Raw genomic sequence first — 26,608 nt, forward strand, 5'->3', positions numbered from 1 at the left:
CCTGCCCTGGCTGCATCCAGGGAGCTCAGAGCCACTGACCTGGGCGATGGGTCCACTGGGAACCAATTCCAGACCCTTGCCTTTCCAACCAGCCTCGTGTATGCACATGAACTGAAAGGTTGAACCCAAAGGATCTGGGATTTGGGATGCTTCCCAATGTCCATGTTACCTACTAGCACTCAGCCTTAGCTAAACCCCCCTGGTCGTTGCCCATGTAGGAAAGAGCTCCTGGTTCATCCTGGAGTTTTCCAGCCCGGAGCACCAGCGGGTGCTGGGTGCTGGGTGGCTGCATGCGGCAGAGCAGCAGGGGGAGCTCAGACATCCCATTTGGCTCTCTCCAAATGTCATTCCTTAAGACCTTCTGAGCAATTAAACCAAATTTAGCAGGAATCAATCATACAGACACGAGGGTGGGAAATAATGAAGATGGATGTTGTTTAAAGCCTTCCAAGAGTTCCTGCCGGAGCTAGATATCATCCTGAGTAGGATTAGATTATCCAAGTGACCTTAGAAGTGTTCAAGTGTCCTCCCAAGTGGGAGCAGGCAGCACATTGAGCCCCACCAGTTCCTTTCCCCCTGGTTTGGCCCTTCTTTTCCAAGGTAAGTCCTTCCCTGGAGCACTGCTGGCATGGCCGGGATGCACGGAGGCAGAGCAGAATCCCTGCCAGAGCAGGAGGAACACTCTGTTCTCCCAGCTCTGTTTCTACAAGCAAAACAAATCTTTGATTTGAGACTGAAAATCCTGCTTCAAATCCCTCTTCCCAGGTGTGGGGCCAATATATTTCATTTCCCTTAAAGCTCCCACTGGGATCCACCGGGCTGGCTGCTCCCGCCTTTCCTCCCAGGAAACAGGTGGGTTTCCAACCTTCTGAAGACACCAAAGTGCTTCTTTACAAAGTGACTTGCAAAGCAAAAATATAAAAAAAAAAAGAGATTTTTTTTTCCCTATTCCCCAGGGATTTTTGAGCATATGAAGCACAAAAATAATCACAGAAATGACGCAAAGGAAGAAAAAACCCAAGGATTTAGTCGGAGTCAGCAATCCAAAGGCAGCTCCCTGCTGCTGCTTCACCCCCACGACACAGACTGGATTTAAGGGACTCTTCTGCTGAGCAGTGGCCAAAGCCAAGACCTTAAATCCCTAGGAACTGCTGGAAGCCAGCTCGAAAACCTTGGGATGTGGGAAGGTGACACTGTTGCAGAAGAACAAACCAGGCAATGCTTATTTTTAATCAATTAGGAATAAAGAGAGGGAATATTGTAGCTGTCAGGGCACGGAGGGCACTGACACATCCAACTGCACCTTCTTCCGTGGATCACTCCATGGACTGCTATCCCTGGCCCCTTCCCTGGAAGGACCTGGGAGCCTCCCCCCGGAGCAGCCCCCCTCTTCCTGCCCTTGGACACACACAGGCTTGAAATCCAACACGTGTCTTCCAGACAAACCAGCTAGGTCTGGAATAGTGGGATGTCTGTGTCATCTCCAGCTGTTTCCCTCCTCTGCTGGAGCTTAAAGAAGTAAATATTGAAATAAAAACCCCTGGGCTCTCCTAAACCAATCCAGATCCGTATCTTCCACCTCTGGGAAGACACATGGAGCATCACGTAAATCCCTCGGCACCTCACTTATCTCCTCCCAAGGCTTGAAATCGGGTTTTGCTCCAGAAATCGGAATTTCCATCAGGAAATCTTTACATTAGGAAAAAGTGCCCCTGGGAGCAGCAACTGGGATTCAAGTCAGGGTTTGTGACCCTAAACCTGAGCTCAGGATCTGCTGCTCCTTGTGTTTTCCTCCTCCCTCAGCTCCTGCCAATAACCAGGATGCTGTGAGTGCCTGTGCTGGCTGGGGGACAGGGAGGAAAAGCAGGACCCGCTGGACAGCCCCAGTTCTGGAGTGTGCTTCCCTGCACAGTTCCAGGACATTTTTACATGGGATTTTCACAGAGGTTTTGGCTTCAGGTGCACGCTGCACATTTCCCTGGGGATTTGGTTGTTTTGTGTCGAGCTGAAACAAAAGTGGCAGAAAATCAGCTGAGCTTCTGCGCTCTCACTACTGTGGTGGGAAAGGAGGAAAGTGGCTTTTCCTTGGAAGGAATGATGCTGCTCTTCCCTAATTTCTCTAATGACATTTGATATTATGGTGATGAGTGCCTTGGAAAATACATATGATAATCATTATAATCAAGCACATGTGTCTGGAGAGTGTAATAGGTACATTCTATAAATTAGAAAATAAACATGTGTTAAGGAACGACTTTTAATATTAATTTCCATTTTTAGAAAGCAAGGCCCCAGATCCAACTGGGGATTAACCAGCCAAAATGGGATTTTATAGAATCCTGGAATCCCAGCATAGGTTGGGCTGGCAGGGACCTTAAAGCCCATCTCATCCCTCTCCCTGCTATGGGCAGGGACACCTTCCACTATCCCAGGTCACTCCAAGCTCCATCCAGCCTGGCCTTGGACACTTCCAGGGATGGGCCAGCCACAGCCTTGGAAGGGAAAGATGCCTAAATCCCAAATCATAATCCACAGCCCTCCTGCCCAGCTGATGCTCATTTGAAGACTCAGGATGCAAAACATTCCAGTTCCTCAGCCACCAAAAAATTCTCAGGAAGAGAAGTATTCCCTGGGTTTGGAATCACACCAGGGCACTCCAGATCTTCCTGCTGGGCTGCTGCCCCTCTGGCATCAGCCCTGAAGCTCCAAATACTCCTCTGACCTGGGATTCAGGCTTGAAAAGGGATAGGGGTGCTGAAGGAGTGGGTAACTCCCTAGGAGTCTGTCTGTTCTCCCACTTTACAAGTGGCAGGACAAGGGGAAACAGCCTCAAGTTACAGCAGGGGAGGTTTAGGCTGGATATTACGAAAAACTTCCTCATGGAAAGGGCTGTCCTGCCCTGGCACAGTTGCCCAGGGCAGGGGTGGAGTCCCCATCCCTGGAGGGATTTAAAGCCGTGTGGATGTGGCACCTGGGGACAGGGGTTAGTGATGGCCTTGGCAGTGCTGGGGGATGATTTGACTCGATGATATTACAGGGCTTTTCCAGCCTAAATAATTCCACAATTCCATGATTCTACTGCTCTGCTGGGATGTCACCTTTGTGGGGGTTCTGCAAGCAGAGCCTGCCTTGCTTTGCACTGATGTCACAGTGGAATGACAGCAGTGGAATGACTCCGGAACAAAAGTAGGGCAAGGCTGAACGAGGCGCATCCCATTCTTTCTGAACGGAATCACATGGAAAAAGCACTTTCTGGACCTCTCCAGCAAGTCCAACAGCTGCTGGAAATCAGAGTAACCCCACTGGGTTCAGTGGATCTCCTGTAATTCCTGGCAGCAGGGAATCCAGCCTCGCATTCCCCACCCAGGTCCTGGATTTTACCCTACAGTTTAATCCCTGAAGTAGGGATTTGTTCCTGAAAGGAAAACCTGGATAATTGGGAACAGAGTGAACAATGCGAGACTTTCTGCACAGAGAGGATGTGATTTCCCTATCCCTGGAAGTGCTCAGGGCCAGGCTGGATGGGGCTTGAAGCAACTGGATGGTCCTTAAGTTCCCTTCCAACCCACCCCATTCTGTGACTCTGGGATCCCACGGCTTTGGAACAAGGAGAAGAACAACACTAGAAGGTGCAGAGTAACTCTTGAGAACCAGAATTAACACAGCAGCCAGGCATTGGGCTTATTTGGCCTCCTGAACTGGGGAAGTGAACTGTTCCCAAAATCCCGGCCCTTGACTGGAGTGTCTCTCCCATGGAAGCCCCGGAGCCTCTCCCACTGCACAGCCTATTGATTTTAGGAGTCATCAATGTATATTGTGTGTCTATACCATTACCAGGACAAGCAGGAGGTGCACAGAGTCATTTGCCTGCCGAAGCCAGTTGTCCCATGCTGTGCCCTATGGGAAGCCACTGATTCCTACACTTGGAGCAGGGACAATGCAACTTAATCAGAGTGACAGGAAACAGGCAGCAATTACAGTGTGCAGCTACATCTGCTGGGTTCCACTTCACTGAAGGAAGAGTTATCTCAATTTTAATGTACAGCCCTTTTTCATGTTTCATTTAACCTCTGCTGTATTATTAACCACATCAAAATATAACGACGGTCGTTAGGAAAAAAATGGAAAATGAGAACATTTGGGAAAATTTGGACTCTTCCCCCTTTATCTGTAATTTAACGGTCTCGGTTTTACTTTCGTGCCCCATTCCGCAGTCTCATTTAATAGATAGGTTTGTTTGCTTTAAATACCAAGTGCAACCCCAATCCTGCTTCTTCCAAACTCCATGGCAAAATAATTCCCAATGCACCGGAAGCAAGATGTGACCTGCTGATATTCCTTCTTCTTAATTGCCGCAGTGGAATGAAGCCTCCCCAATAGTTTGCTCATTTGCCCAAATTGTGTTCCTAACCTTGAAAGATTCTCATTGTTAGTGTTTCACTGGATAAGGAATCATTGGGAATTCCTCACAACCTGTGGGAAAACTGGGAGAAGGGGAACAAAACCTGGATTGGACCAGGCCTCTGGCTCCAGGGGAGCAGGGCTGTGCTCCCACCTTGCACTGAGGAGCTCAGGGATGGAGGTCAGGTGCTTCCCTCCATGGAAAGCATAACCCAGTACTGTCCTCATTTTGCCATCAGGTGCAAAGTGTGACTTGGGAGGCACTGGGATGGAAACGGGACCAAAAATCCTGGCTACAGGATTTGGTGCAGAGAAAGTTATGGAATCCTAGAATGAATTCTGGAATGGTTTGGGTTGGAAGGGATTTTAAGGATCATCACATGGGCAGGGACACCTTCCACTATCCCAGGTTGCTCCAAGCCCTGTCCAAGCTGGCCTTGAATAATTAACCAGGAATTAGGTGCCGGAAACACCATCATCGGAGCGGATCACGGGGATGCCTGTCCTGCATTTCCTGCTGGAAGTCTCAGGGAAAGCTCTCCGGAGCACACACCGGAGCAGCTCAGCAGCAGGTGACATGGTGCAGCTGCATTGCTGGGAATGTTCTTTGTTTTGGAACCAGTCCATGCCAGGATCCATCCTGGCAGGATGGCAAGGGGAGCTCCCAGTGCATTTTCTCATGTGCCAATCTAAAATTCCCTTATCTGAGTGGACTCCCCTTCCCTGGGAGTGTTCAAGGCCAGGTTGGATGGGGCTTGGAGCAACCTGGGATAGTGGAAGGTGTCCCTGCCCATGGCAGGGGGTGGAATGAGATGAGCTTTGAGGTCCCTTCCAACCCAAACCATTCCATGATTCCATAATAAACCAAGATGATCCTTCTAAGCTTAACCTAAATAAAACATATAAAACAATTCCTGTGTGTGGAGAACAATGAAGAACCTGCCTGGAGGGGGTAATCAGCATCTGAGGAGTCTTTCATCTAACAAGGACATCTTAAGTGAAGTTGCCTGAAAAAAAGGTGCTGTGCAATTGCCAAACACCTCCCCGTATTCCGAGGATTCCTCTGAAGCACCGTGTGTTAATTGGAAGGAAGTTGGAAAGCTTTCTAGCAGGATCCTGTAATAAGCTTCATTAATCCGGGGGTCGGCGGTGCATTGCATATTAATAAAAAGGCAGGTAAGGGAACTAAAGGGTGGAGAAACTGGGAAGGCTTGGATGGGATATTGGGAAGGAATTGTTCCCTGGGAGGGTGGGCAGGCCCTGGCACAGAGTGCCCAGAGCAGCTGTGGCTGCCCCTGGATCCCTGGAAGTGTCCAAGGCCAGGTTGGACAGGGCTTGGAGCAACCTGGGATAGTGGAAGGTGTCCCAGGGTGGAAGGAGATGATCTTTAAGTCCCTCCCACCCCAACCCAGCGTGGGATTCTATGGACTGTCTTGTCTAGGTGTCATAGGAAAGCCTGCTCTGGCACTATCCCATCTCCATGTGCTTATAGAAAGTACAGATAAGTGGGTGTGTGCCAATCAAAGCAGTGAAGGAAACTGAGGAAGGAGCAGCTCAGCTGGAGGTGCTATGATGAAAGCACAAATGGATGTGAAAAATCCCATTTTCTTAGGATTTTGGGAGTGCAGGGCCTAAAGAGGCAGTTGGTTGGGGCTCACAGTCCTGTAAGTTGTGCTAAGAACGGACGCTCAACTGAGCACAACTAAAAGACTCCTCCTGTTGAGAAGCCCATGGATTAGATATGAATTATCCTGTTTGCATTTCATTTAGTTTGATTTTCTCTCTATTTCCTATTTTCTAAATTAGATAACCCTTGCTTGATTTAAGGTAATTTGCCTTTACTGACTATTACTTAAGGCTAAGCATTTGCAAAGCCATTCCAGGAGAGGAGGAAAATTAAACCATGGAAATTTAGGGTTTAGAGAACAAAAGGAATGCAGAGATGGAAGGGAAGCGATGATGAATGGGAAGCTGGCGACGCCTCAGCCCCAAGAGCTGCCTTTGACCGATGCCACGAGCTTTTCCAGACACTCTGGAGCTTCCTTTGTGCATCCTGTGCTTAAAAATTTGATGAGCTGAGTTCCTCGTGTATTTACCACTAGTACAGCAACAGGGACCCATAAGCAGGAAAACGGAGTTGGATGATCCACCCTTTTTCTTTGGGAGATTATGGGCTCCGACAATTTAACTGCCTGCTTTTATTTCCACGCTATATTGCAGTTGCATCTGGAAACCAGGAAATTCAGTTTGGAAACGAAAAGGAGGAGGAGGGAAGAGAGGAGGGAAGTGGGAAAAAACACAAGACATGGGCAGCGAAGCCTCTCTCTGACACTGCACCCTGGACTCCGTGAAAATCTCTCCCGGATGAATGTGGGATCTCTTTAGGAGCTGCTAATCTATGCAAAGCAAATTGTTTTGGATTTGCCCAGCCCATTCCTGCCCACCCCATCATTTGTAACTGCTGCTTGTGGTGACAGAAACTCTTCATCAAAGTGCGGGCTACACACACACCTCGCACTCATTAAAAGCAGCAAGGTTTGTAAGGACACAACACCAGCAAACCACCTCAGCAGCTTGATCCTGAGGATTTTTCCATGGGACAACCCTTTCTGTGGATTATTGTGCCTTGCACTATGCTTCCCCCATGGAAGCACAGGTTGCATCCAGTGGGCTGGACCCGCTGGCTGGGCACTGGCTGGTGGGAGGTGTCCTCTGGCCTGTCACCACCACCACCACTGTGCTGCCCAAGCGCCCTCTTGGTGGAAATCAGGATGTTCCACCTCGCACAGAGACAAATCCTGCTCAATCCAAATGTCTCCGAGAACAATTTTCGCCTGGAGAATGTTCCTTCATTCCCATCTGTGCAGATCACAGTTTGAAATGCTGCCTGCACTTTCCAAACCCTTGCTTCACCAGAAAAAAAATAGCCAGAGCAAACTACAAAAAAAACAGCAAACAAGGAAAAATCCCAACCTATCAAATGAATATGGAATAAAAATAAGGGAAGGAAATGCTGAAGCAATCAGTCCTCCTCCATTTGTTTTGCTGTCTGACAGACCCAGTAAGCTGTCCCCGTTCCCGTACTGGGGTTTACATGATGTACACACATCCACAACCCTAGCTAGCTGCTCCCTGGCATACCTCGGGAATGCCACTGTGTCCTCCAGTGGAATTCTGTATCAATAACTTTCCCAAATAAATCTCGGGGCTGCCTTATAATAATGAACTGTCACAGTTCCCATTGTTTTCCCAGGGCCTTGCAGCTGCATTCTTTCACAGGTGCTTGGCAAATTCAAATCAGGCTGGTTTGGGGTTTCAGGAGGAGACCAAATCCCTCCTCCAGCAGATTGTTGGGGAGTTATCCATGCGGGAAACACGGCTTTACTTTCCCCACCCTGCCTCGCTCCTCTGGTCCCCTGACCCCTCACCTTCCTCGTGCTTCCTGGTGATGAAATTGGAATCTCAGAATCCCAGAACGGTTCGGGTGGGAAGGACCTTAAAGCTCATCTCGTTCCACCCCTGCCATGGCAGCAACATCTTCCACTATCCCAGGTTGCTCCAAGCCCCATCCAGCCTGGCCTTGGGCACTGCCAGGAATCCAGGGGCAGCCACAGCTGCTCTGGGTGACCTCACCCACAGCCTCTCCCCAGCAAAGTTCCCCTGAGCCAGCCTGACTTCACCCAGCCATCACCAGCTCAGGCATCTGACATTCCAGGCTGTCTCCGTGTTTGGATGCAGGAGCTGTAACCCTCAGGAAGGACCCGAGCCGGCGGCAGGCATTCCTGCTGATTTGCAGGATCATTGTGTACTCAGCAGGGAGACGCTTTCTCAGGCGGTGACTGCAAGCAAGAACCAGCCTTGAGTGCCGGGAGATGCCAGCTGGAGGCATCTTAGCCTCAGACCAGACCTGGAAAGCCTCATCCTATGGATCTCCTGGCTGCTGCACCTTTCCCAATGCAGCCATGGAGCACCCACTGACAGGTGTGAAGCCGTGTCCCCTCCAAGCACACACAGGACAGGAGGGAAGCTCCATGCCAGCTGAGTTGTGTTATAAATGATCCTCATTTATTACTCGGCTGGTGTAAATCCCTGGCTCCAGCCTCATCCAGCTTGGGCTTGAACACCTTTATCCCTGCAAGTGTTCAAGGCCAGGCTGGGGCTTGGAGCAACCTGGGATAGTGGAAGGTGTTCCTGCCCACGGCAGGGGGTGGAACGAGGTGATCTTTAAGGTCCCTTCCAACCCAAACCATTCAGGATTCCATGACTCGGAAGGCAGCACAATGTGTCCTTTCCCTTGGAAAGGCTCTCAAGGATGTGCCTGGAGCTCTCGGCAGATCCAGTGGGAATGTGCACACCAGCTGTGCCTGCATGATTCCCCACCAAACCCACCAGCTCCCGAGTAATGCCATGGGTGAGGATGAGCAGTTCAATATTCCCCACAAGGCTAAACCACCACTGGGATGATCCTGACTATTGAAAATATTCCACTCGTGACTCAATATTCACAGTGACAAGGAGAACATTTGGGATGCAAGGATCCTTTGCACTGGCCAGATGCAGTTTGGCTTTGTGTTCCCTCCCTCTCACGCTTTTTTCCCCCTAATTCCTCATTTCTTTGCAATCTTTTCAGCTCCCTCTCTACAGACAACATAATCAATGGGGCTGGGCAAGGCCCTAGAATTCCTGCTGGGGAACAGGAGCTTTTAGGGAGAACTCCGTGCATTTCCATGACTGCTTCTGAACTAGTATTAGGTATTTATTTATTACATTTAGTGCCCAATAAGGAGTGACAGAACATTGCAGCCGGAGGTTCTGAGGCTGCATTTGCAGCTCTTCCTAAGGAGCACAAGTGGGGAGGGAGATCCTGTGTCCCTGCCCTTGTTCCCGTCTCGTGTGTGGGAGGTGGCCCAGAGACAGTGCAGAAACACGTCTGTGTCTCCCATGCTCCAACTGGAATGTCTGGGAGCTCCAACCAGACCTCTGCTGGGGAGTTCCACCAGCCCAGGCTGCTCCAAGCCCTGCCCAACCTGGCCCTGAGCACTCCAAGGATGGGGCAGGCACAGCTTCTCCAGGTGACCTCACACCCAGCCTCTTCCCATCCCCAAGTCACAATGGGCATTCATTTAACTTTAGTTAATTAAATTCAGTAGGTTTGAGCCTATTATTTCAGTAATTTTTAGGTATTCCTACGCCTGACCACCCTTTCCATGAAGAAATTCCTCCTGATGTCCAACCTGAACCTCCCCTGGCACAGCTTGAGGCCGCTACTTTAAAAAGGAATTTGTTTCCCTCCAAAACATTGAAACCAGTTTGCCATGAAAATTAATTCAAATAGAATTTCCTTCCTTGTGTTCATTTCAAATAATCAACTTCTCCTAGAGCTGGAAATGCCATAATTGTGTGTCCAGTTCACAGGATTTAAATCCAACCTCTATCTCTTTACTAAGCACAAATACTTCTAATTTTTTGTAAAGTTAGATTATGTCCTAGGCTGCTCCCAGAAAAACAAAGGTTGGAATTTCTATGGTTTAATAAAAGGAGATTAATATGGAAGTGAAACAAATCTACTGTTAGAAAAATAAGCAGAATCAAAATCCATTTAACTGAAACCTGCAGCTCTTTATATTGCAATCATAATACACTTAGAGGAGCAGCTTCCCTAAAAACTGGCCTTGTCACCGATGGCCCTTTATTCTTCCCTCTGTGTTCCTTGTCAAGGAGCTAATTCAGGCAGCTAATTGGGATAATAACTAATCCAGCCACCATGTATTCCCCCAATTATTTCCTTCTTCATCCCTCTCCCATTCTTATTCCCATGTATTTTTTACAGCAGCTTTTAATTCAATTATCAGGACGAGCGACGGATGGCAGCGCACGGGACTCAACCCAAGGATCCCCCATGATCGACGGGTCCAGGCTCAATAACAAACAGCAATAACAAAAATAAGATATAAAACAAGATATAAAACAATTCACAATAAGAACAACAACAAACTTTTGCCAACAGTCGAGAGACTTAAAAAAACACTCAATAATTTAAAGAATACCATATGGGGGAATAAACTTTTAAATCTCATAAACTCTCCCAGAGGGTTTCCGTCATATTCCCATTCCCAGAGAAGCTGTGGATGCCCCAGCCCTGGAATTGTTCAAGGCTGGGCTGGAAGAGGCTTGGAGCAAGGGATTTTAAGGATCATCCCCCTGCCATGGGCAGGGACACCTTCCACTAGCCCAGGTTACTCCAAACCTTTTTCCAGATGCTGGTTCTTTAGGAAATATGAACAATTCCTGCTGAAATCTTGATAAGAGATTGCTTTATTGTATTTTCTGTATTCCTGTCATCACAACCCATGGATTTCCATAATGACCTACATATGCCCATTACAAAAATTGAAAATACATGGAAAATCTCTTTACATCCCCTGCACCTCTTGGCCTTTTCCCAAATCCACTGTTTTCTCCCTAATGGACTGCAGTATTCCATACCCATTAGTACGACCTAAAATGATGACATTTCACTTTAATTGAAATCAAACATCCTCTTTCATTAGGGAATTAGAAAACAAACCAAATTTCAATCGGAATTCAGACAAGCACAGAAGAATATTTTCCCACCTCCACGAGCACCTTCCCATGGAAATCTGCAGTGTTTCTGAGGCAGTGAATGAAACGCGTTCTTTGTTTAGCTGCACTGAAATTAGCAAGTTTCCCCTCTAACCCAAAGCAGCCTCATGTTGACTCATAACAAGGAAGCACAAAGGGAGAAACTGCATGGAAATTATAAGGCTTTTTTGCTCCATTTTCCCACTTGTTTATTTTTGGGAGGTGGAGAAACAAACACTTCGGTGATTTGGGGGTTTATCCTATAAAATTTATTAAGCGCAACTTTGTTCCACTTCTGTTTTATCACAAAACCCAATGTGGCAGCTCCAGATCACACGGATTCATTCACGGCATCAGCTACTGCAGCTTCATAACATTAATCAACTTATTTTCAGCATCACCATAGAGTCATGGAATGGTTTGGGATTCTAAGGATTGTCCAGTTCCATCCCCTCTGCTCACGAACCAGGCTGCTCTAAGCCCTATCCAACCTGGCCTTGGACACTTCCAGGGAAGGGGAGTCCAATAAAATTTCCCAAGTTTATCTGCAACTCCATAAATCCACTGAGAAGGTGCATACTCACTTTTTTCATGGATTTATATCAAGCCACATTTTGATGGATTTTTATAGGAATGGCAAAAGGCATGATCATAGCCCCAAATGGGAATAAAATGCAGTCTGGTGCTTTGCTATCCTGGTATTAAAGTCTATGGACAGCGGAAAAAAATCCTTTTGGAGTTCAAGAACCTCAAGATGCGACTTTTTGGCTAAATCCTGTACTTTTACCACCCCTTCCCATGTTCACGGGGCAGTTCAGCTTCCCAGCTGCTTCCTGTGAATTCTGAGGTGGCCAAAGGCCCCACTGCTCAGCCAATTCTCCACATAGAATTCCTGTGACATGCTGAAAACAGGACATATGGGGACAGTATAAAATCCAGAGGATTAAAACTGGAAAATTAGTAAGACCAGGGCCAGGGTGGCAGTTGATTTAGCCCTTTTCCTACTTAATTTCCAGATAAAACCTCAGAGCCCGTTATTAACCAAATTCCTCATTAATTTGAAGGAAGCATCCCTGGAAGTGTTCAAGGCTAGGTTGGATGGGGCTTGGAGCATTCTGGTCTAGTGACAGACCCTTCCAACCCAAACCATTCCACAATTTTATACCATTCCCCCTCCCTCCGCCTTTCCCCATTCCCTTCTTTATTTTCATTTCCAGTGCCTGCTTATGCACCGGCCCCATTGGGAGCTCAGCACCCAAAAAATATTTTAACAGGAATAATTCAAACCTACCTTTTTTAACGGGATACTGAGGGCTGAACGGGTTGAAAGCCTTCAACGGTCAGATCATGGCTGAGGGGCTGAAATCCTTCACAGGCTTTGATGAGGGAGCTGAGGGGGCTGAAGCCCCTCACAGCATCTTGGTCATGACTGAGGAGCTGAAATCCCTCACAGGCTTTGCTGAGGGAGCTGAGGCGTCTGAAGCCCCTCACAGCGTCTTGGTCATGGCTGAGGGGCTGAAATCCCTCAGAGTTTGCTGAAGCTTGAGGGAGCTGAGGGGGCTGAAGCCCCTCACCACATTTTGATCATGGCTGAAGGGCTGAAATCCCTCAGAGTTTGCTGAAGCTTGAGGGAGCTGAGGGGGCTGAAGCCCCTCACCGCATCTTGATCATGGCTGAAATGCCTCATGGAGTTTGCTGAAGGCTGAGGGAGCTGAGGGGGCTGAAGCCCCTCACCGCATCTTGATCATGGCTGAAATCCCTCAGAATTTGCTGAAGCTTGAGGGAGCTGAGGGGGCTGAAGCCCCTCACAGCATCTTGGTCATGGCTGAGGGGCTGAAATCCCTCAGAGTTTGCTGAAGCTTGAGGGAGCTGAGGCGTCTGAAGCCCCTCACCGCATCTTGATCATGGCTGAAAAGCTGAAATCCCTCACGGAGTTTGCTGAAGGCTGAGGGAGCTGAGGCGTCTGAAGCCCCTCACGGCATCTTCATCATGGCTGAGAAGCTGAAATGCCTCACGGAGTTTGCTGAAGTCTGAGGGAGCTGAGGGGGCTGAAGCCCCTCACGGCGCCTTTATCATGGCTGAGGGGCTGAAATCCCTCAGAGTTTGCTGAAGGCTGAGGGAGCTGAGGGGGCTGAAGCCCCTCACGGCGTCTGATCAGCGGCGCGAAAGAAAAGGCGCGAAAACGGAAGGCGCGAGACTTCGAGGGTCCTCCGAGGGCTGAGGGTGGGGCCAGAGCCGTCCCGGCGGCCACCACGGACTGGGCGGGGCGCGAGCCTCTCACGGTCGAGCGTCGCGAGCCCCTCATGGCGTCGGTTGAGGGCCGGGAGTGCGAGGAACCCTTGGCGGGTCTGTGGGGACCGAAACCCCTCACGGCATCTGATCATGGCTGAGGGGCGCGAAACCCTTCGAGAGTCTGCGGGAGCTGAAACCCCTCGGGGGACTGCTGAGGAGGCTGTAACCACTCATGGCGTCTGGTCATGGTAAGAGGGCGCGCGAAACCCCTCACAGGGTTTGCTGAGGGCTGGGCGGGCTGAGGGGTCTGAAACGCCTCGAGGGTCGTCTGAGGGGTCTGCGCGAAACCCCTCACAACGTTTTCTGAGGGCTGGGGGCGCTCAGGGGCCTAAAACCCTTCGAGGGCCTGCTGAGGGCTCTGAAACCCTTCACGGGTCTGCTGGAGGGGTCTGAAAGCCCTCGCGGGCCTGCTGAGGCGGCTGAAACCCTTGATGGGGTCTGATCATGGCTGAGGGCTCTGAAACCCCTCCTGGGTGTGCTCAAGGGCCTGAAAGCCCTCCCGGGTCTTGCTGAGGGTGCTGAAAGCCCTCCCGGGGTCTGACCATGGCGGAGGGTGCTGAAACGCCTCCCGAGTGTGCTGAGGGGCCTGAAAGCCCTCCCGGAGTCTGATCATGGCTGAGGGTGCTGAAACGCCTCCCAGGTGTGCTGAGGAGCCTGAACCCTCACGGGTCTTGCTGACGGTGCTGAAAGCCCTCCCGGGTGTACTGAGGGTGCTGAAACCCCTCCCGGGGTCTGATCATGGCGGAGGGTGCTGAAACCCTCCCGAGTGTGCTGAGGAGCCTGAAAGCCCTCCCGGGGTGTGATCATGGCGGAGGGTGCTGAAACGCCTCCAGGGTGTGCTGAGGGGCCTGAAAGCCCTCCCGGGTCTTGCTGAGGGGCCTGAAAGCCCTCCCGGGTCTTGCTGAGGGGCCTGAAAGCGCTCCCGGGGTCTGATCATGGCTGAGGGTGCTGAAAGCGCTCCCGGGGGTGCTGAGGGTGCTGAAAGCCCTCCCGGGGGTGCTGAGGGCTGGGGGGCGCGAAGCCCCTCCGGCTGCGCTCATGGCCGAGTGGCGCGGAAGCCGTTCAGGGCTGCGCTGCGGGCCCGGCGGTGCGGCGGGCGCGGATCCCCCTGGGTTTGCGCGGGAACACGTGAGGGGCGCAGCGCGGTGTGAGGGGCGGCGGGGTCCCTCCATCTTGTGAGCCCCGCCGCGCCGTCCCGCCCGCTTCCTCCCGCCCTCCTCCTCCTCCTCCTCCTCCTCCTCGTCATTGTCTGCGAGCGGCGGCGCGGCGCTTATAAGGCGGCGGGCATTGCCCGGATGTGAGCGGCGGGCGATGCGGCTGCCCGGGCGGGATGCGATCGGCCGCGGCTCGGCGGGGGAGCCGCGCTGCTGACCGGAGGAGGCGGCGGGCGCTGCTCTAAACTTGGACCAAGTTGGGGAACGGGCGGCCCCGCGCTCCCCCGAGGGGGGAGTCGCCTGTTTTTTTTGGGATTTGGGTTTTTTGGTTTTTGGTTTTTTTTAAGGAAGGACAAGGAGGGGGCAAGTCCCCGAGAGCTGCGGCGCTGCGAGCCCGTCACCATGTGTCTGTAAAAACAATAGGGCAAAAGTTGTCGGACCTTCTTTTTTTCCTTTTTTTTTTTTCCTTGGTTTTTAATTTTTAAATTTTTTTCTCTAATTTATATTTTTTTTGTGGCCGGTGGCCGGGCCCCTCAAATCCCAACAAAGCCAGGTGTAGGGTGCCTGTAAAGCTGTGGAATAAACCGGAGCAGGACTGACACTTCCCCTACTTTTTGGTGGTTTTGGAGGGTCACACACGTGTGAGACAATAAAGCACTTTGGCAGAAGATTCCTCTCTTTTTATTTTGATTATTTTTATTCCTTTTTTTTCCTTTTTTTTCCCCCCTTGGAATATTGTGAACATATTTGTGGCCATTTAAGGTAAAGTTCCAATTTGCTGTTAGACTAACTTGTCTGTGGTTTTTTTTTTTTTTTTTTTTTGCTTTCATTTTTATTTTTTGATTGAAATTGTCGATCCCGATGTGTTATTTAAAAAAAAAAAAAAGAAAGAAAGAAAGTGCAAGTTCCGGGCTGTGTAAATCTATACATTGTATATACATTGCATAGACACGGTGTAACTACACGTGTGGGAGATACACCAAGGTGCAGACGGCGGGGACTCGCTGCTTTATTTCCTACCGGAAAATGAACTCCAAGGAGTTCTTTTTAGTGGTGTCTGGCCTGTGAGAGGAAAATATGGAATAAAAGTGGCAGAGGGATGAGGGAAGAAGGAAGGGTAAGGGGACGGGGGGGCTGGCAGCATCCCCAAAAACTTGCGCGTAAATCCAAGGGGCTGCTTTGCGAACTTTGCAGTGATGCTCTGGGAAAATGGGAAAGCTGGGCGATGGGATTGAGCCGGGGGGCGGGAGTAAACCAACCAAAACAAAGCAGGATTATAGATAAAAAATAGAAAAAACAAGAAGACGAAGGGAACGGGTAATCCAAGGGGGAAAAAATATTGTTCCTTTCGGCCAAGTGCCCGCGTCACGTGCGTCCGCGGCCCCGTATAAACGCGCTTCGCCATGTGTGTGCGCGAGCTGGGCGAATCCAACGTGGAATCCTTGGAAAAGTGCGGCGGGAGCGGGCGGGAGCCGAGCGCGGAGCTCCATGAGCGGCGGCGGCGGGTACGGAGGCGGCGCCGGGGCTCGGCGGGGTCGGGGCCGCTGCGCTGGGCTGGGCTCCGCGCCCCTTCCCTCTTCCCTTCCCTTCCCTTCCCTCGGCTCCCCTCCCCCCGGGCGCTGCCTCCGCACAGGCCCGAGCCGCTCCCGGGTTGTTGTCGGCCTTATCCCCCCCCTCCTCTCCGCAAATTAGGAATCGGGGCTAATTGTCCCCCGCTGCCCCCCCGCCCCCGGAACCTGCACTTCGCATCTCGCCGTGGCTTTTTTTCCTCCTCGCTCTTTGCCGTTTCTGCCTCCAAACGCTACTTTGCGTGGAAGAAGGAGAAGGGAAAAAGTTGGGAGCGGATGGCTGTAGTTTCTTCTCTGGGATCCTCATTCATTCCTCGCTGAACCTCCTGTTGCATAAATGATGCTCCGGGAGCGAGGCTTTGCCTTTTTTTCTCTCCTCCGGATTTGGGTTTAAGAGTGGATGTTCCCGGGTTTCGCTCGCCTCTTTGGAAATACAATATCGCTTTTTTTTTTTCTTGTTGTTGTTTTTTTTTTTTTTTGCTGCCCCTCCATCTTTTTTCCCTCCCTTCTTCTTCTCAACCACCCACCCCCCGACCCCCCTTGAAAAAGCAAAATCCGACTGTGTTTCCTGCAAGGCTCGGGATTTCTGATTGCGGTTATTTCCATGTTTCTAGGTTTGTGTGATTTTGCTAAAATGCATCACCAACAGCGAATGGCTGCCTTAGGGACGGACAAAGAACTGAGTGATTTACTGGATTTCAGTGCGGTAAGAAACAACGGTGGAAATTAGCAACAGCTGTAAAAAAAAATAATAAATATCTTCTAGCTGCTCTGTTAACAAAAAAAATCCAGCCAAAAAAAACCCTAAAGCAACAAAACCAACCCCAAACTGTGCTCTAAGTACATTGGGCAATTTTTAATCAGCAGCTAGAAGCATGGTAAATATTTTTTTCGCTTAAAAAAAAAATCCAAACTGAGTATTTTTAGTCTTTCTGATTGTGTGTGATGGGAGATGCAGGCGCGTTCGCAGCTTGGTTTCATGTCTCGGACGGCTCAAATCATTCCTGCCAAAAGAAATGCCCCAAAAACTGACCATTTCTCATAATTCCATCGTACCAATATTGCACTTTTATTGTGCTTTAGATTTTCGAGCATTGTTGGCACATGATCTAATTAATTGCTAATGAGTCGCTGATATTCTCCTTTCGGTTCTTCCCTTGTTTCGATTTTGGCACATGGAAAGTGCAAAGAAATCCACGACTGTCTCAGTTTAAAGTTTTCCCTGAAATCTCCTATGGCTTCTGCTGGCATTAAAACTGCTCCAACCTTCTCCTACCTGCCCTAGCTAGGATTTGGGAGTGATTTTTGAAGGAAAGAGGGATTTTTTCCCCCTGGGCTGGTTTGGAGGCCGAACGTTCCGCCGGACGCGTGCACTTGTCTAGTTTTGTCAGGCTCCCCCTCCCCCTCCAGCCCCTTCCTTCCTCTCCCCATCCCCTCCCTTCCCCCCAATATGTCAGGAATATCTCTCTATCCACTTAGTTATTTATTTTAGGGAAGAGCTTTTGCTCGGAGATGCAGGTCTGCTCCTAAAGCCCAGCAAGGCCCCCCCGTTCCCCTGTGTGCTCCAGGCTGGTGCTGCTGCTCCAGCCTCGGCTTGCGAGGGATGGCTTGGGGAAGTTTGGCCAGGAATCGTAGCCTGCGGCAGCTTCGCAGCCCCCTCTCTGCTTGTTGGTGCACTTTTCCCATTTGTTCCTTGGCTTTTTGCAGGCTCTGACTCAGGGAAGGTGCGTATTATCCACTAGACACGTCGGAGAAGGGAGAAACCAATTAGGGTCGAAATAAACGCTGGGAAGAGAGAGAGGAGCGCGAGAGGGAGGGAGAGGGGGCGAGGAGCGAGCCTGGCTTCCAATTGCTCGGTGGGAGAGACGGAATGAGAATTTAGGGCAGGTGGCACTTTGGATTATTATTATTTGGGTTCCCACATGCCAGGCAAATCCTGGAGCGGGATGGAAATGGACGTTGCTACGTTGATGACCAAGGTTGCGACCCATCCCAACTTTTTCTGCCTTTGTCGGCGGGGAGAGGGGAGCGAGCCCCGCTTCCCAGCCTGGAGAACTGCTGGGCACTGGCATGGCTCAAAGGCTTCGGGAAGGGCAGACTGGGAAGCTAATGAGCCTAATAAAAGCGGGATGCTGGTGGCGAGGGGCGGTGGGGGCTGGAAGGAATCTGGACGCCTTTGCAGGGCTGTGGGGGATGATGGTTCGGGGGAGAGAAACTCCTAAGGAACGTGCAAGGAACTTTGGACTGCCAGTGGACTCGGGAATTGCTTGTTTTGCACTAGTAATGCCTCTTTGTTTTTTTTAGATGTTTTCACCTCCTGTGAGCAGTGGGAAAAATGGACCAACTTCCTTGGCAAGTGGACATTTTACTGGCTCAAGTATGTACTGTTTTTTGTTCCATCCGTAGTGAAAACGTTGGGATTTATTTATCCATAGGCATTACCTTTGTTGTGGTGCTTTAATCTCTTGTGGGGAGCAGATTCGTTGGGATTGCAGCGGAATTATTCCTAAGCACTGGTTATTCTTACTCTGATTTTTATTATTATTATTATTATTGTTATTATTATCATTTCCACAAGCCTGGGAGGTTTTTAGAGTACTGCCACACATTTCTGATTTTTTAAAAACCCCTGGACTTCTCCTCTGTGTAATCATTGCTGAAAATTGCTCTAGTTTTACAGTAGATTTATCTTTTTCCTCTAGTAATTTGAGCCTTGGAGAATTTTTTATTTCCAATTCCAAAGCCTCTCTTTGTCTGTCAGGGACGATAGTCAAAACCTCTCGTGTGCAAATGAATTTTGTGCATTAGAATTGAAGCAGAATTGAAGGCTGTTGCAGTTAAATAAATAAAACAAGTATCTGAGGATAAGCACCAGGAAAAGAAGTCTTTAGGATTAGAGAGTGCCGTTTGCTGATGGAATATTTTTTGGGAATTAAAATCTTCAGGTGAGTTTCTTTTGCTGCTTAAAGCCAGGGCATTTTGTTTTTAAACATGGGAGTGTTTTGGAAGAGTTTCCTGCAATTTAGGTGGACGATTTGTTCCTTTGGCTGTGGTAGGACTGATGGGCATCTCCTGCATTCCCTAAAAACAGGAGTGGGATGACAAAAGCAGTCTCGGAGCTCTCTGCGGTAGAACATGTGTGGACAATAATTGTCTGGCAACTCAAGTTTATAGAGAGGCTTTTATGTGCCTGACAAATGAGAAGGAGAACTCCCAAAGATGCCTGCTGCACATTTCCTTGCTCTGGGATGGAGTTGCAGTTCCTTGCCTCCATGTACAGGTGGGGAGTTGCAGTGTTTTCAATTCCCAGACAATTCCACATGCCAGCACACCGGCCGGCGTATTGTTGTACCCGGATCCGGCTCCGAATCGGGGGGAATTTGGGCAAGGCTTCCCTGGAAATCCACAGAGAAACCCCTCACTCCAGAGAGTTGCATGCCTGATATTTGCAGGTTTTATCTCAATTCAAGACACCTCTTCTCTTTATTCAGTATTTTATTAAATGCATGGGGACATCAGTCGGCTTTTTATTTCCAGAGCAGGATTTCCACTTGGAAGTTGGTCTGGTTTTTTCAGCTCAATTTCCACCTGAACACTTATTTTGTTCCTTTTCTTCTATTTAGACTTTAAAAATAACAACCTGGGTTTGTTGTAGCTTCACAAACTTGTTTATATTGTGATTATAGCAACTTGGAGAATTTTGCTCTTGGGCTGGGGTAACTTTGCAAACATGAGCTATAGGTTTGACTCCCAGTTTTTGTCCTTTCCTGACATAATTTTTGAAGCGATGTAGCTGGATCTAAAAATCTCCACTCTATTTGTTTTCAGTGGAGAGGAGCGCGGAGTGGTTGTGCCAGACGAATCAATTTGTCATGCTCAGAGCCCAGTCCATGCAGCAACCACCACTTGGGCTGACAGCAAATGACTCCAGAGTTATATTTAATAATTCCTCCTAAACCTCATCTCCGGAGTCATTTGGATCAGGAGGACAAATCGGAGCAGGGAGTGATTAAATTGTGTTTTATTGTCCTGAAAGCTGAAAGTATCGGAGGGATTTTGACGCATCGGTGTAGCCAGGAGGATGATTTAATGAGCTGCAGGAAGTTAGGAATAAGGAGATAAAGACCACTTAAAACAACACCTGAACTCTCCCACAGACAGAATTCCAAGAGAATTCTCTGACTGCACCGGTGTCTAGTGGTGGAGGATGAAGGAAAAGCTTGGTGAAGCGGCGGGCGCCGTGCATTGGTGGTTGCCTGCACAATGGCAGCAAAGGGTGCCTCTGGAAGGGAAAATCAAGGGAATTTTCCACTTGGAATATCTGTTGCTTGGTTATTAGACAGGGAATTTTGCAGCGAGTGCTTGGTGCTTCCCAGAAAGTTGGGGGTGAATTTCCCCGGCTGCTCCCGGGCAGAGGGTGGATGTGTGGCCTGAGGATGGAGTTGGTGGCTATTGTTTGCCTGGGCAGGGGTGTGAGGAGCCGGGGCTTGGGAAATTGGGATTGGATCGGAGGATACCTGGACACTGCTCCAAGAGACTCTTTCTGTGGCACGATTAAAGGCAGCCCCAAGAATAATAGCAGACATAGTCTGTTACTCTAATTATGCAGATGGCTAACGGGGAATTTCGGTGAGCGGGCTGTATACTGCTTTTCCTCCTGGAAGTTCTCCCTCTGAAGTTTGAGCTGACCTTTAAATATTCCTCTTTAAAAACAGATTTATTGAGATTCTCTCTGCATTAACCCCAAACTTCTCTTATAGAGGGGAGAAAATAGAGATTAAAAAAAACCAAACAGGCCCCCCAAAGTAATCCTAAGCGGGGAAGTGAAACTAACTGGACTTTAGGAAGTGTGGGAATAATTCCTGCTTAAAGTCATCCCAGTGGCTTTTTCCTCAGCTAATCCATGATGCTGTGTTGTGATTTGCAACGAGCGAGGGAAAGAAAGTAAAGCCCCGTTTCCTTTGAATCCTGAATTCCACAAACATGGCTTCTCCCCATGTTCCAAAGCGGGGAGGGCTTCGAGGGAGAAAGGAATGTAACCTGAGCTCCAGCCGTGACATTCCCAGGGAGCATTTTTCACATGAAAGGCTTTTGTCAGCCCAGGAAAGGACCAGGAGTTTCTGTTTGATGTTTGCAGGTGTTCGGCACAGAGCACTGAACCAAGGCTGCAGCCTCTGACCTGCACTGGGAGAACTGGGGGAGACTGGAGGGATTGGGAAGCAAACTCCCCTGGAGTTCCCTCCAATTTAGGTCGTATTTGGAAAGTGATTTAATAGCTGTTACTTCAATTGAACAATGCACATTCATTGGGCTGAAGTGGGGGGTTGCTTTTTATTTTTCCTGCTTTGTTTGCCCTTTTTTTAGGACAGTTGCCAAAATAAAATTCATTTTCTCACATCTCCTAAAATTTTGGGAGGAGTTTGCAATCGCTTCCATAGTAAATTTATCTGAAATTTATCCTCATTTAAGTGTGAGGCACTAAAAAATGAAGAGATGATTGCTGGGGATCAGATTTTGAAGCAGCTTTTCCCCCAAGAATTCCCTGGGTCTGTCACATTTGACATGTTTCGGTTTTTTATCTGTTAATCAAAGCCCACATCTTCCTGATTCCGTTCAATTTCTGCTCCTTCTATTTAAAGGCTGGAATTTTACCTCCGTTTGGGAGCATCTGTTCTGGATTGCCCACTCTGTAGCTGTTTGAATAGCGTGTGGGTGGGAGCAGAATCAGAGAAAACCGGAATTTTTATCATTGGCCATTCCCATGGCCCAGAAAAAAGGGAAAAATCTCCAGTCTTTGCCTGACCAAATCAAGCAAAGTCCCTTTAAAGGATTTAAATCCTCGCTTTTCATTTTGCCATTAGTTTGATTAGGGCTTGGCCTGCATTAGAGCAACAAATTAATACATCTCTAACGAGGGAGTCACAAATCCAGCATGGTTTAAATTCCTTGGTTTTTTATTCAGGATGTTCTGTGAGGAAATTGTAACAAATATTGTGGGGTTTTTTTAAATGCAGTCTGGTTTTGGAGTGTGGCCTGGTGGGAAAGCTGCAGGATTTTGTTATTATTGTTTGATCATCAAAAAAATGGGATTAAATTGATGCTTTCTCCGGAAGATGTTTTGGAGCTGCTCAGGTGAGGCACACCTGGGATGTCTGCACGGCTCCCGCTGCTCTCAGTAGGAATGGTGCGTGTGCCAGGGAGGATTTGGGAAGCAAGGGATGTGCTTGGGGCTTAGCATGCAGAAATGCCATTCGAAAGGATAAAAAAGGGGAGAAAAAAACCCAAAAGAGGAATTTTTGACTAAAAACCTGCTTTTAAAAAGGAAGTGGTGCAGCAGGTCTGGAGCTGCTGCGGTTCCGTCCGTGGCTCCGTAGGGGAGCCCCCATTTTTCATGGGGTATGTCGGAAAAGAGGGAAAATGGTGCTGGAGTTTGGGTGTTGGCTTGGCCTGCGTCGCCCCGCGTTCCCACCTTTGCCAGGCAGCATTCCAGGGCTCCGGAGTGCCAGAGGACCCTCCAGCCCCGGCTGCCTGGGTCGTATTCCTCCTGGGTTTTCCCTGGTGAAAACTCCATAGCTCCACAAAACAGCTTCCCTGTTTTCCATCCCTAATGTTTCGTAATTATGATTAAGAAGAAGAGGAATGCTGTTACCTCCCATCCTTCCAGCTATGTTTACTCGGGATCCTCCTCCCTTCCGAGCCCTATCCCAGCCACTTCCGTGGGGGCAGCGAGAGACCCACGCTCTGGGATTTGGAATTGGCCCGAGCCAGCCCGGAGCACACTTGGAGGAGGAGCGGGATATTGAGTTCCAGAGCAGAAACCCTGGATCTTACTCGCAGGAACAAACTGAGCGTGGCCTGCAAAGGACGCTCTGGAGCCGCAGCCACCTTCAATCCCTCAGCTATTTAAATCTGGGAGCTGCGGGCCTGTCGTGGTAATTAAACAGATAAACCCAGCTCAGTCATTCCCCTTGGATAATGGAGATGGGGATTTTCAGGTGCTTTTTGTCATCCTCGTTCCGTGTTACCTTGTCACGGCTCCGGAGTATATTTAATAATTCAGAATTCCCTGTCGGAGCGACTGAACTGCTCCGGGGCCGCATCCAGCCAAATGTCACCCAGTATGGGGACACTGTGCCTGCCCTTGCCAAGTTTAGCAGGAACAGGAATGATGGTTCACATTATTCCCTAGATCTGGGAACAAAGTGTATCTGTTAAACGAGGGAGCTTAGGCCTGGCTCGGAGTTCAGTGGGAGTACAAAGCTTGCTCAGGGGAGAAAAAAACATGTGAGGTACAATTTGGCTTCTTCCCATTGGATTTGTACTCGTGCCACTCCCAAATTCATATGGATTTTTTTCAGAGGCAAAAGTGGCTTCCACAGCCTGAATTCCCAAGGAACATGAAATAGGCACAAATAATCCTGGGAACACCAAATTTTCATCTTTCTCACTTATTTTTTGGCTACTGCAGAAATAAAGTGATTTGATTTTTTTATGTTCCCCCCCCCCCCGCCCCCATTTATTTAAGAGGAATTTGGGAATTACTTGGATATTTTCCTTATGTAGGAAGTCAAAGGATTTAAGCCCCTGCTTTGGGATGCCAGGAATGTTGTGAAGAAGCTGCTTGATGTTTTTTTGACAGGATCAGCAAATCTCTTGTAGTATTGTAACGGGGAATAACTTAAATAACACAGGAACAACTAAACCACATGAATATATAGAACGGATTTAAGTTATGGAAGTTTATGCTGTTAATTGCTGAAATCTCTCTGGAATCTTGGAGCACTAAAAGCTGTCCTATAAACAGTTTTGCTTTGAGCTTCAAATTATTCCTTTTGCTTTTTTTTCCTTCATCTGCTCTGATAAACAAAGTCATTTTGGAAGCTTTACAGCTCAAACATTTACTCCGCATGGTAAACTTTTTGTAGCTGGAAATCTGGGGCTCTGCAAATCCCAGGAAAAAGGGAGAGCCCTGGTGACCTGTGATTTTCAAGGACTGATATCCTGATGGGATTTAAATCAGCTCCGATCAGCCGACACCAGCTCTGCAGTTGTTTTAGAAGGAGCGGTTATGGTTTAAAGGTCTTTTCCCAACATTTTCCCAGATACCAGGGCGGTGGACATCAGAGAGAAAAGCTGGAATAACCTGGGAGGGTTTCATATGATGTAGCATAGAAAATGAATGTACATGTAATAGGATGTGCCATCTGCCAGTGGCTGCTCCGTGGAGTTCCTGCCGTACCTCGGCAGCCAGGAGGGATGACAGCGCTTCATCCCGGTCCCTGGAATAATTGAATTGGCCGTTATTTATCGGGAAAACTCGTTGCCGAATTTCCTTCCGCAGCTGATGCCGCCCCTCAGCCGGTGGCAACAAGATGTGGAGGGGCCTCCACTGATTTTTGCTCATCTGGGAGGTGTCCAGTGCCCAAAGTCCACCTCTGTGCCCTTTGGAGGTTTCCAGCCTGGAAATTTGGGCACAAATTCCTGGGCTGGTAACAGTGGCCTGCAAAATTTTCGTCTCAGAGCTATTTGCAGGGAAAACTTCCTGGCAAAGCAAAGGGTTGGAATGCCCAAATTCTTGATTAATTTTTAAAATTTATTTTAAAGGCTGTTGTGGAATTTCTTTTCCTAGCAAACTCTATTAGGAAAAGCCTGGAGAGAGGTTGGAGGATTTATTCCTTCCTTCAAGGTAAGCACTGGGCAGTTGAGCTACATTCAGCCAGGTGGATGGAAAAACAGGCTCATTTGGGTGGATTTTGGGTACATTGTTGGTGTGAGAGCTTTGTGGCAGTCGCCACATCTTTCAAGACTACTCCTAGTAGTAATGATAGTAGTAGCTGTGTCCCATTGTTGTCTGTGCTGGTGTGCATCCAGTTTGGAACCAGCGCTGCCGGATTGTGGAATCTGGCCGATCCTCTCAGCCTGGCGCTGGCTGTCAGGGTTTGGCACGGCCGGGGCCTCTCCTGTGGGTGCCGTGTCCTTTACTCGGGGTTTGCTCGCAGGCTGCAGCGGGTCTGTGGCACAGCAGTGCCCTGGCACGGGGGCCTGGAGCAGGAGCAGAGGAGCCGAGGCTCCCGAGCTCGCCGACTCCCGGGAGAGGGGAAGCGGCTCCGGCTCTGGGCTCGGAGTGACGGCAGGTTGGCCATGCAGGATGCAGGCGGCATTCCTGGCAGGATTCCCGGCAGCTCTGGCCCTTCCTGCCCTGCACCCGGCTTCCCAGTGGCAGGGCATTGCTGTGTGTATATGGCACCCCAGGCTGGCATAGGGGTGGGAATGTACAGGCTCCCTTCTTTGTCATATGTGCGTGTGACGCCCTGCTTCGTCGTGTGTGTGTGTCGCCCTGCCTCATCACCCATATGTGTATGGCACCCTGCATATATATGGCTTCTGCTTTCCCATACATGTGTACTCGGCACCTTGCTTTGTCTTACATGTGTGCGTGTTTATGGCACTCTGCTCTGTCATGTATGGGTGTGTATATGGTCCCCGTAGGCACATGGATGTGTACACGACACCCTGCTTTGTCACACATTTACAGCCCTTTGTCGTGTGTGTGCATGGTCCCTTCTTAGCCACGTGTGTGTATGTCACCTGCTCCGTCCTACGTGTGTGTGTGCTCAATCCTATACATGTGTGTGTGCTCCATCCTGTGTGTGTGTGTGTGCTTAGTCCTATACATGTGTGTGCTCCATCCTATGTGTGTGTGCTCAATCCTATACATGTGCATGCGCTCCATCCTCTGTGTGTGTGTGCGCTCCATCCTATATATGTGTATGTGTGTGCTCAATCCTATGTGTGTGTGTGCTTCATCCTATGTGTGTGTGTGCTCAATCCTATGTGTGTGTGTGTGCGCTCCATCCTATATGTGTATGTGTGTGTGCTCCATCCTGTGTGTGTGTGCTCAATCCTGTGTGTGTGTGTGCACTCCATCCTGTATGTGTGTGTGCTTCATCCTATGTGTGTGTGTGCTCCATCCTATGTGTGTGTGTGCTCAATCCTATACATGTGTGTGCTCCATCGTATGTGTGTGTGTGCTCAATCCTATACGTGTGTGCTCCATCCTATGTGTGTGTGAGCTCCATCCTATATGTATGTGTGTGTGTGCTCAATCCTATACATGTGTGTGCTCCATCCTATGTGTGTGTGTGCTCAATCCTATACGTGTGTGCTCCATCCTATGTGTGTGTGTGCTCAATCCTATACATGTGTGTGCTCCATCCTATGTGTGTGTGAGCTCCATCCTATATATGTGTGTGTGCTCAATCCTATACGTGTTTGTGCTCCATCCTATGCGTGTGTGTGTGCTCAATCCTATACATGTGTGTGCTCCATCCTATGTGTGTGTGCTCCATCCTGTGTGTGTGTGCGCTCAATCCTATACATGTGTGTGCTCCATCCTATGTGTGTGTGCTCCATCCTATGCGTGTGTGCGTGCTCCATCCTATGTGTGTGTGTTCTCCATCCTATGTGTGTGTGTGTGTGCGCTCAATTCTATGTGTGTGTGTGCTCCATTCTGTATGTGGGTGTGTGCGTGTGCTCCATCCTGTACGTGTGTGTGTGTGTGTGTGTGTGCGCTCCATTCTGTATGTGGGT

At 49.2% G+C, this 26,608-nt stretch overlaps 1 protein-coding gene and 1 long non-coding RNA gene across 12 annotated transcripts in view; one reads left to right on the top strand and one right to left on the bottom strand.

Annotated features, from left to right (window-relative positions):
* LOC104698617 overlaps positions 1-13,357 on the bottom strand; it is a 109,820-nt gene extending 96,463 nt beyond the window's left edge. For all 3 annotated transcript variants that reach the window (XR_002043356.3, XR_002043354.3, XR_002043355.3), the window contains exon 1: positions 12,296-13,357. This is a non-coding gene — a long non-coding RNA (uncharacterized LOC104698617). The remainder of the gene's footprint in view (positions 1-12,295) is intronic.
* A 96-nt stretch (positions 13,358-13,453) lies between these two features.
* TCF4 (transcription factor 4) overlaps positions 13,454-26,608 on the top strand; it is an 80,177-nt gene continuing 67,022 nt past the window's right edge. For 3 of the 9 annotated variants that reach the window (XM_039567222.1, XM_039567223.1, XM_039567224.1), the window contains exons 1-3: positions 13,454-13,484; positions 16,633-16,724; positions 18,323-18,395. In XM_039567222.1, coding sequence (XP_039423156.1) covers positions 13,469-13,484; positions 16,633-16,724; positions 18,323-18,395 — 181 coding nt within the window. In that variant the 5' untranslated portion in view covers positions 13,454-13,468. The other 6 variants (XM_039567225.1, XM_039567227.1, XM_039567230.1 and 3 more) reach the window with 6 other exon arrangements.

Source organism: Corvus cornix, chromosome Z, assembly GCF_000738735.6.
Source record: "Corvus cornix cornix isolate S_Up_H32 chromosome Z, ASM73873v5, whole genome shotgun sequence".
NCBI lineage: Eukaryota > Metazoa > Chordata > Aves > Passeriformes > Corvidae > Corvus > Corvus cornix.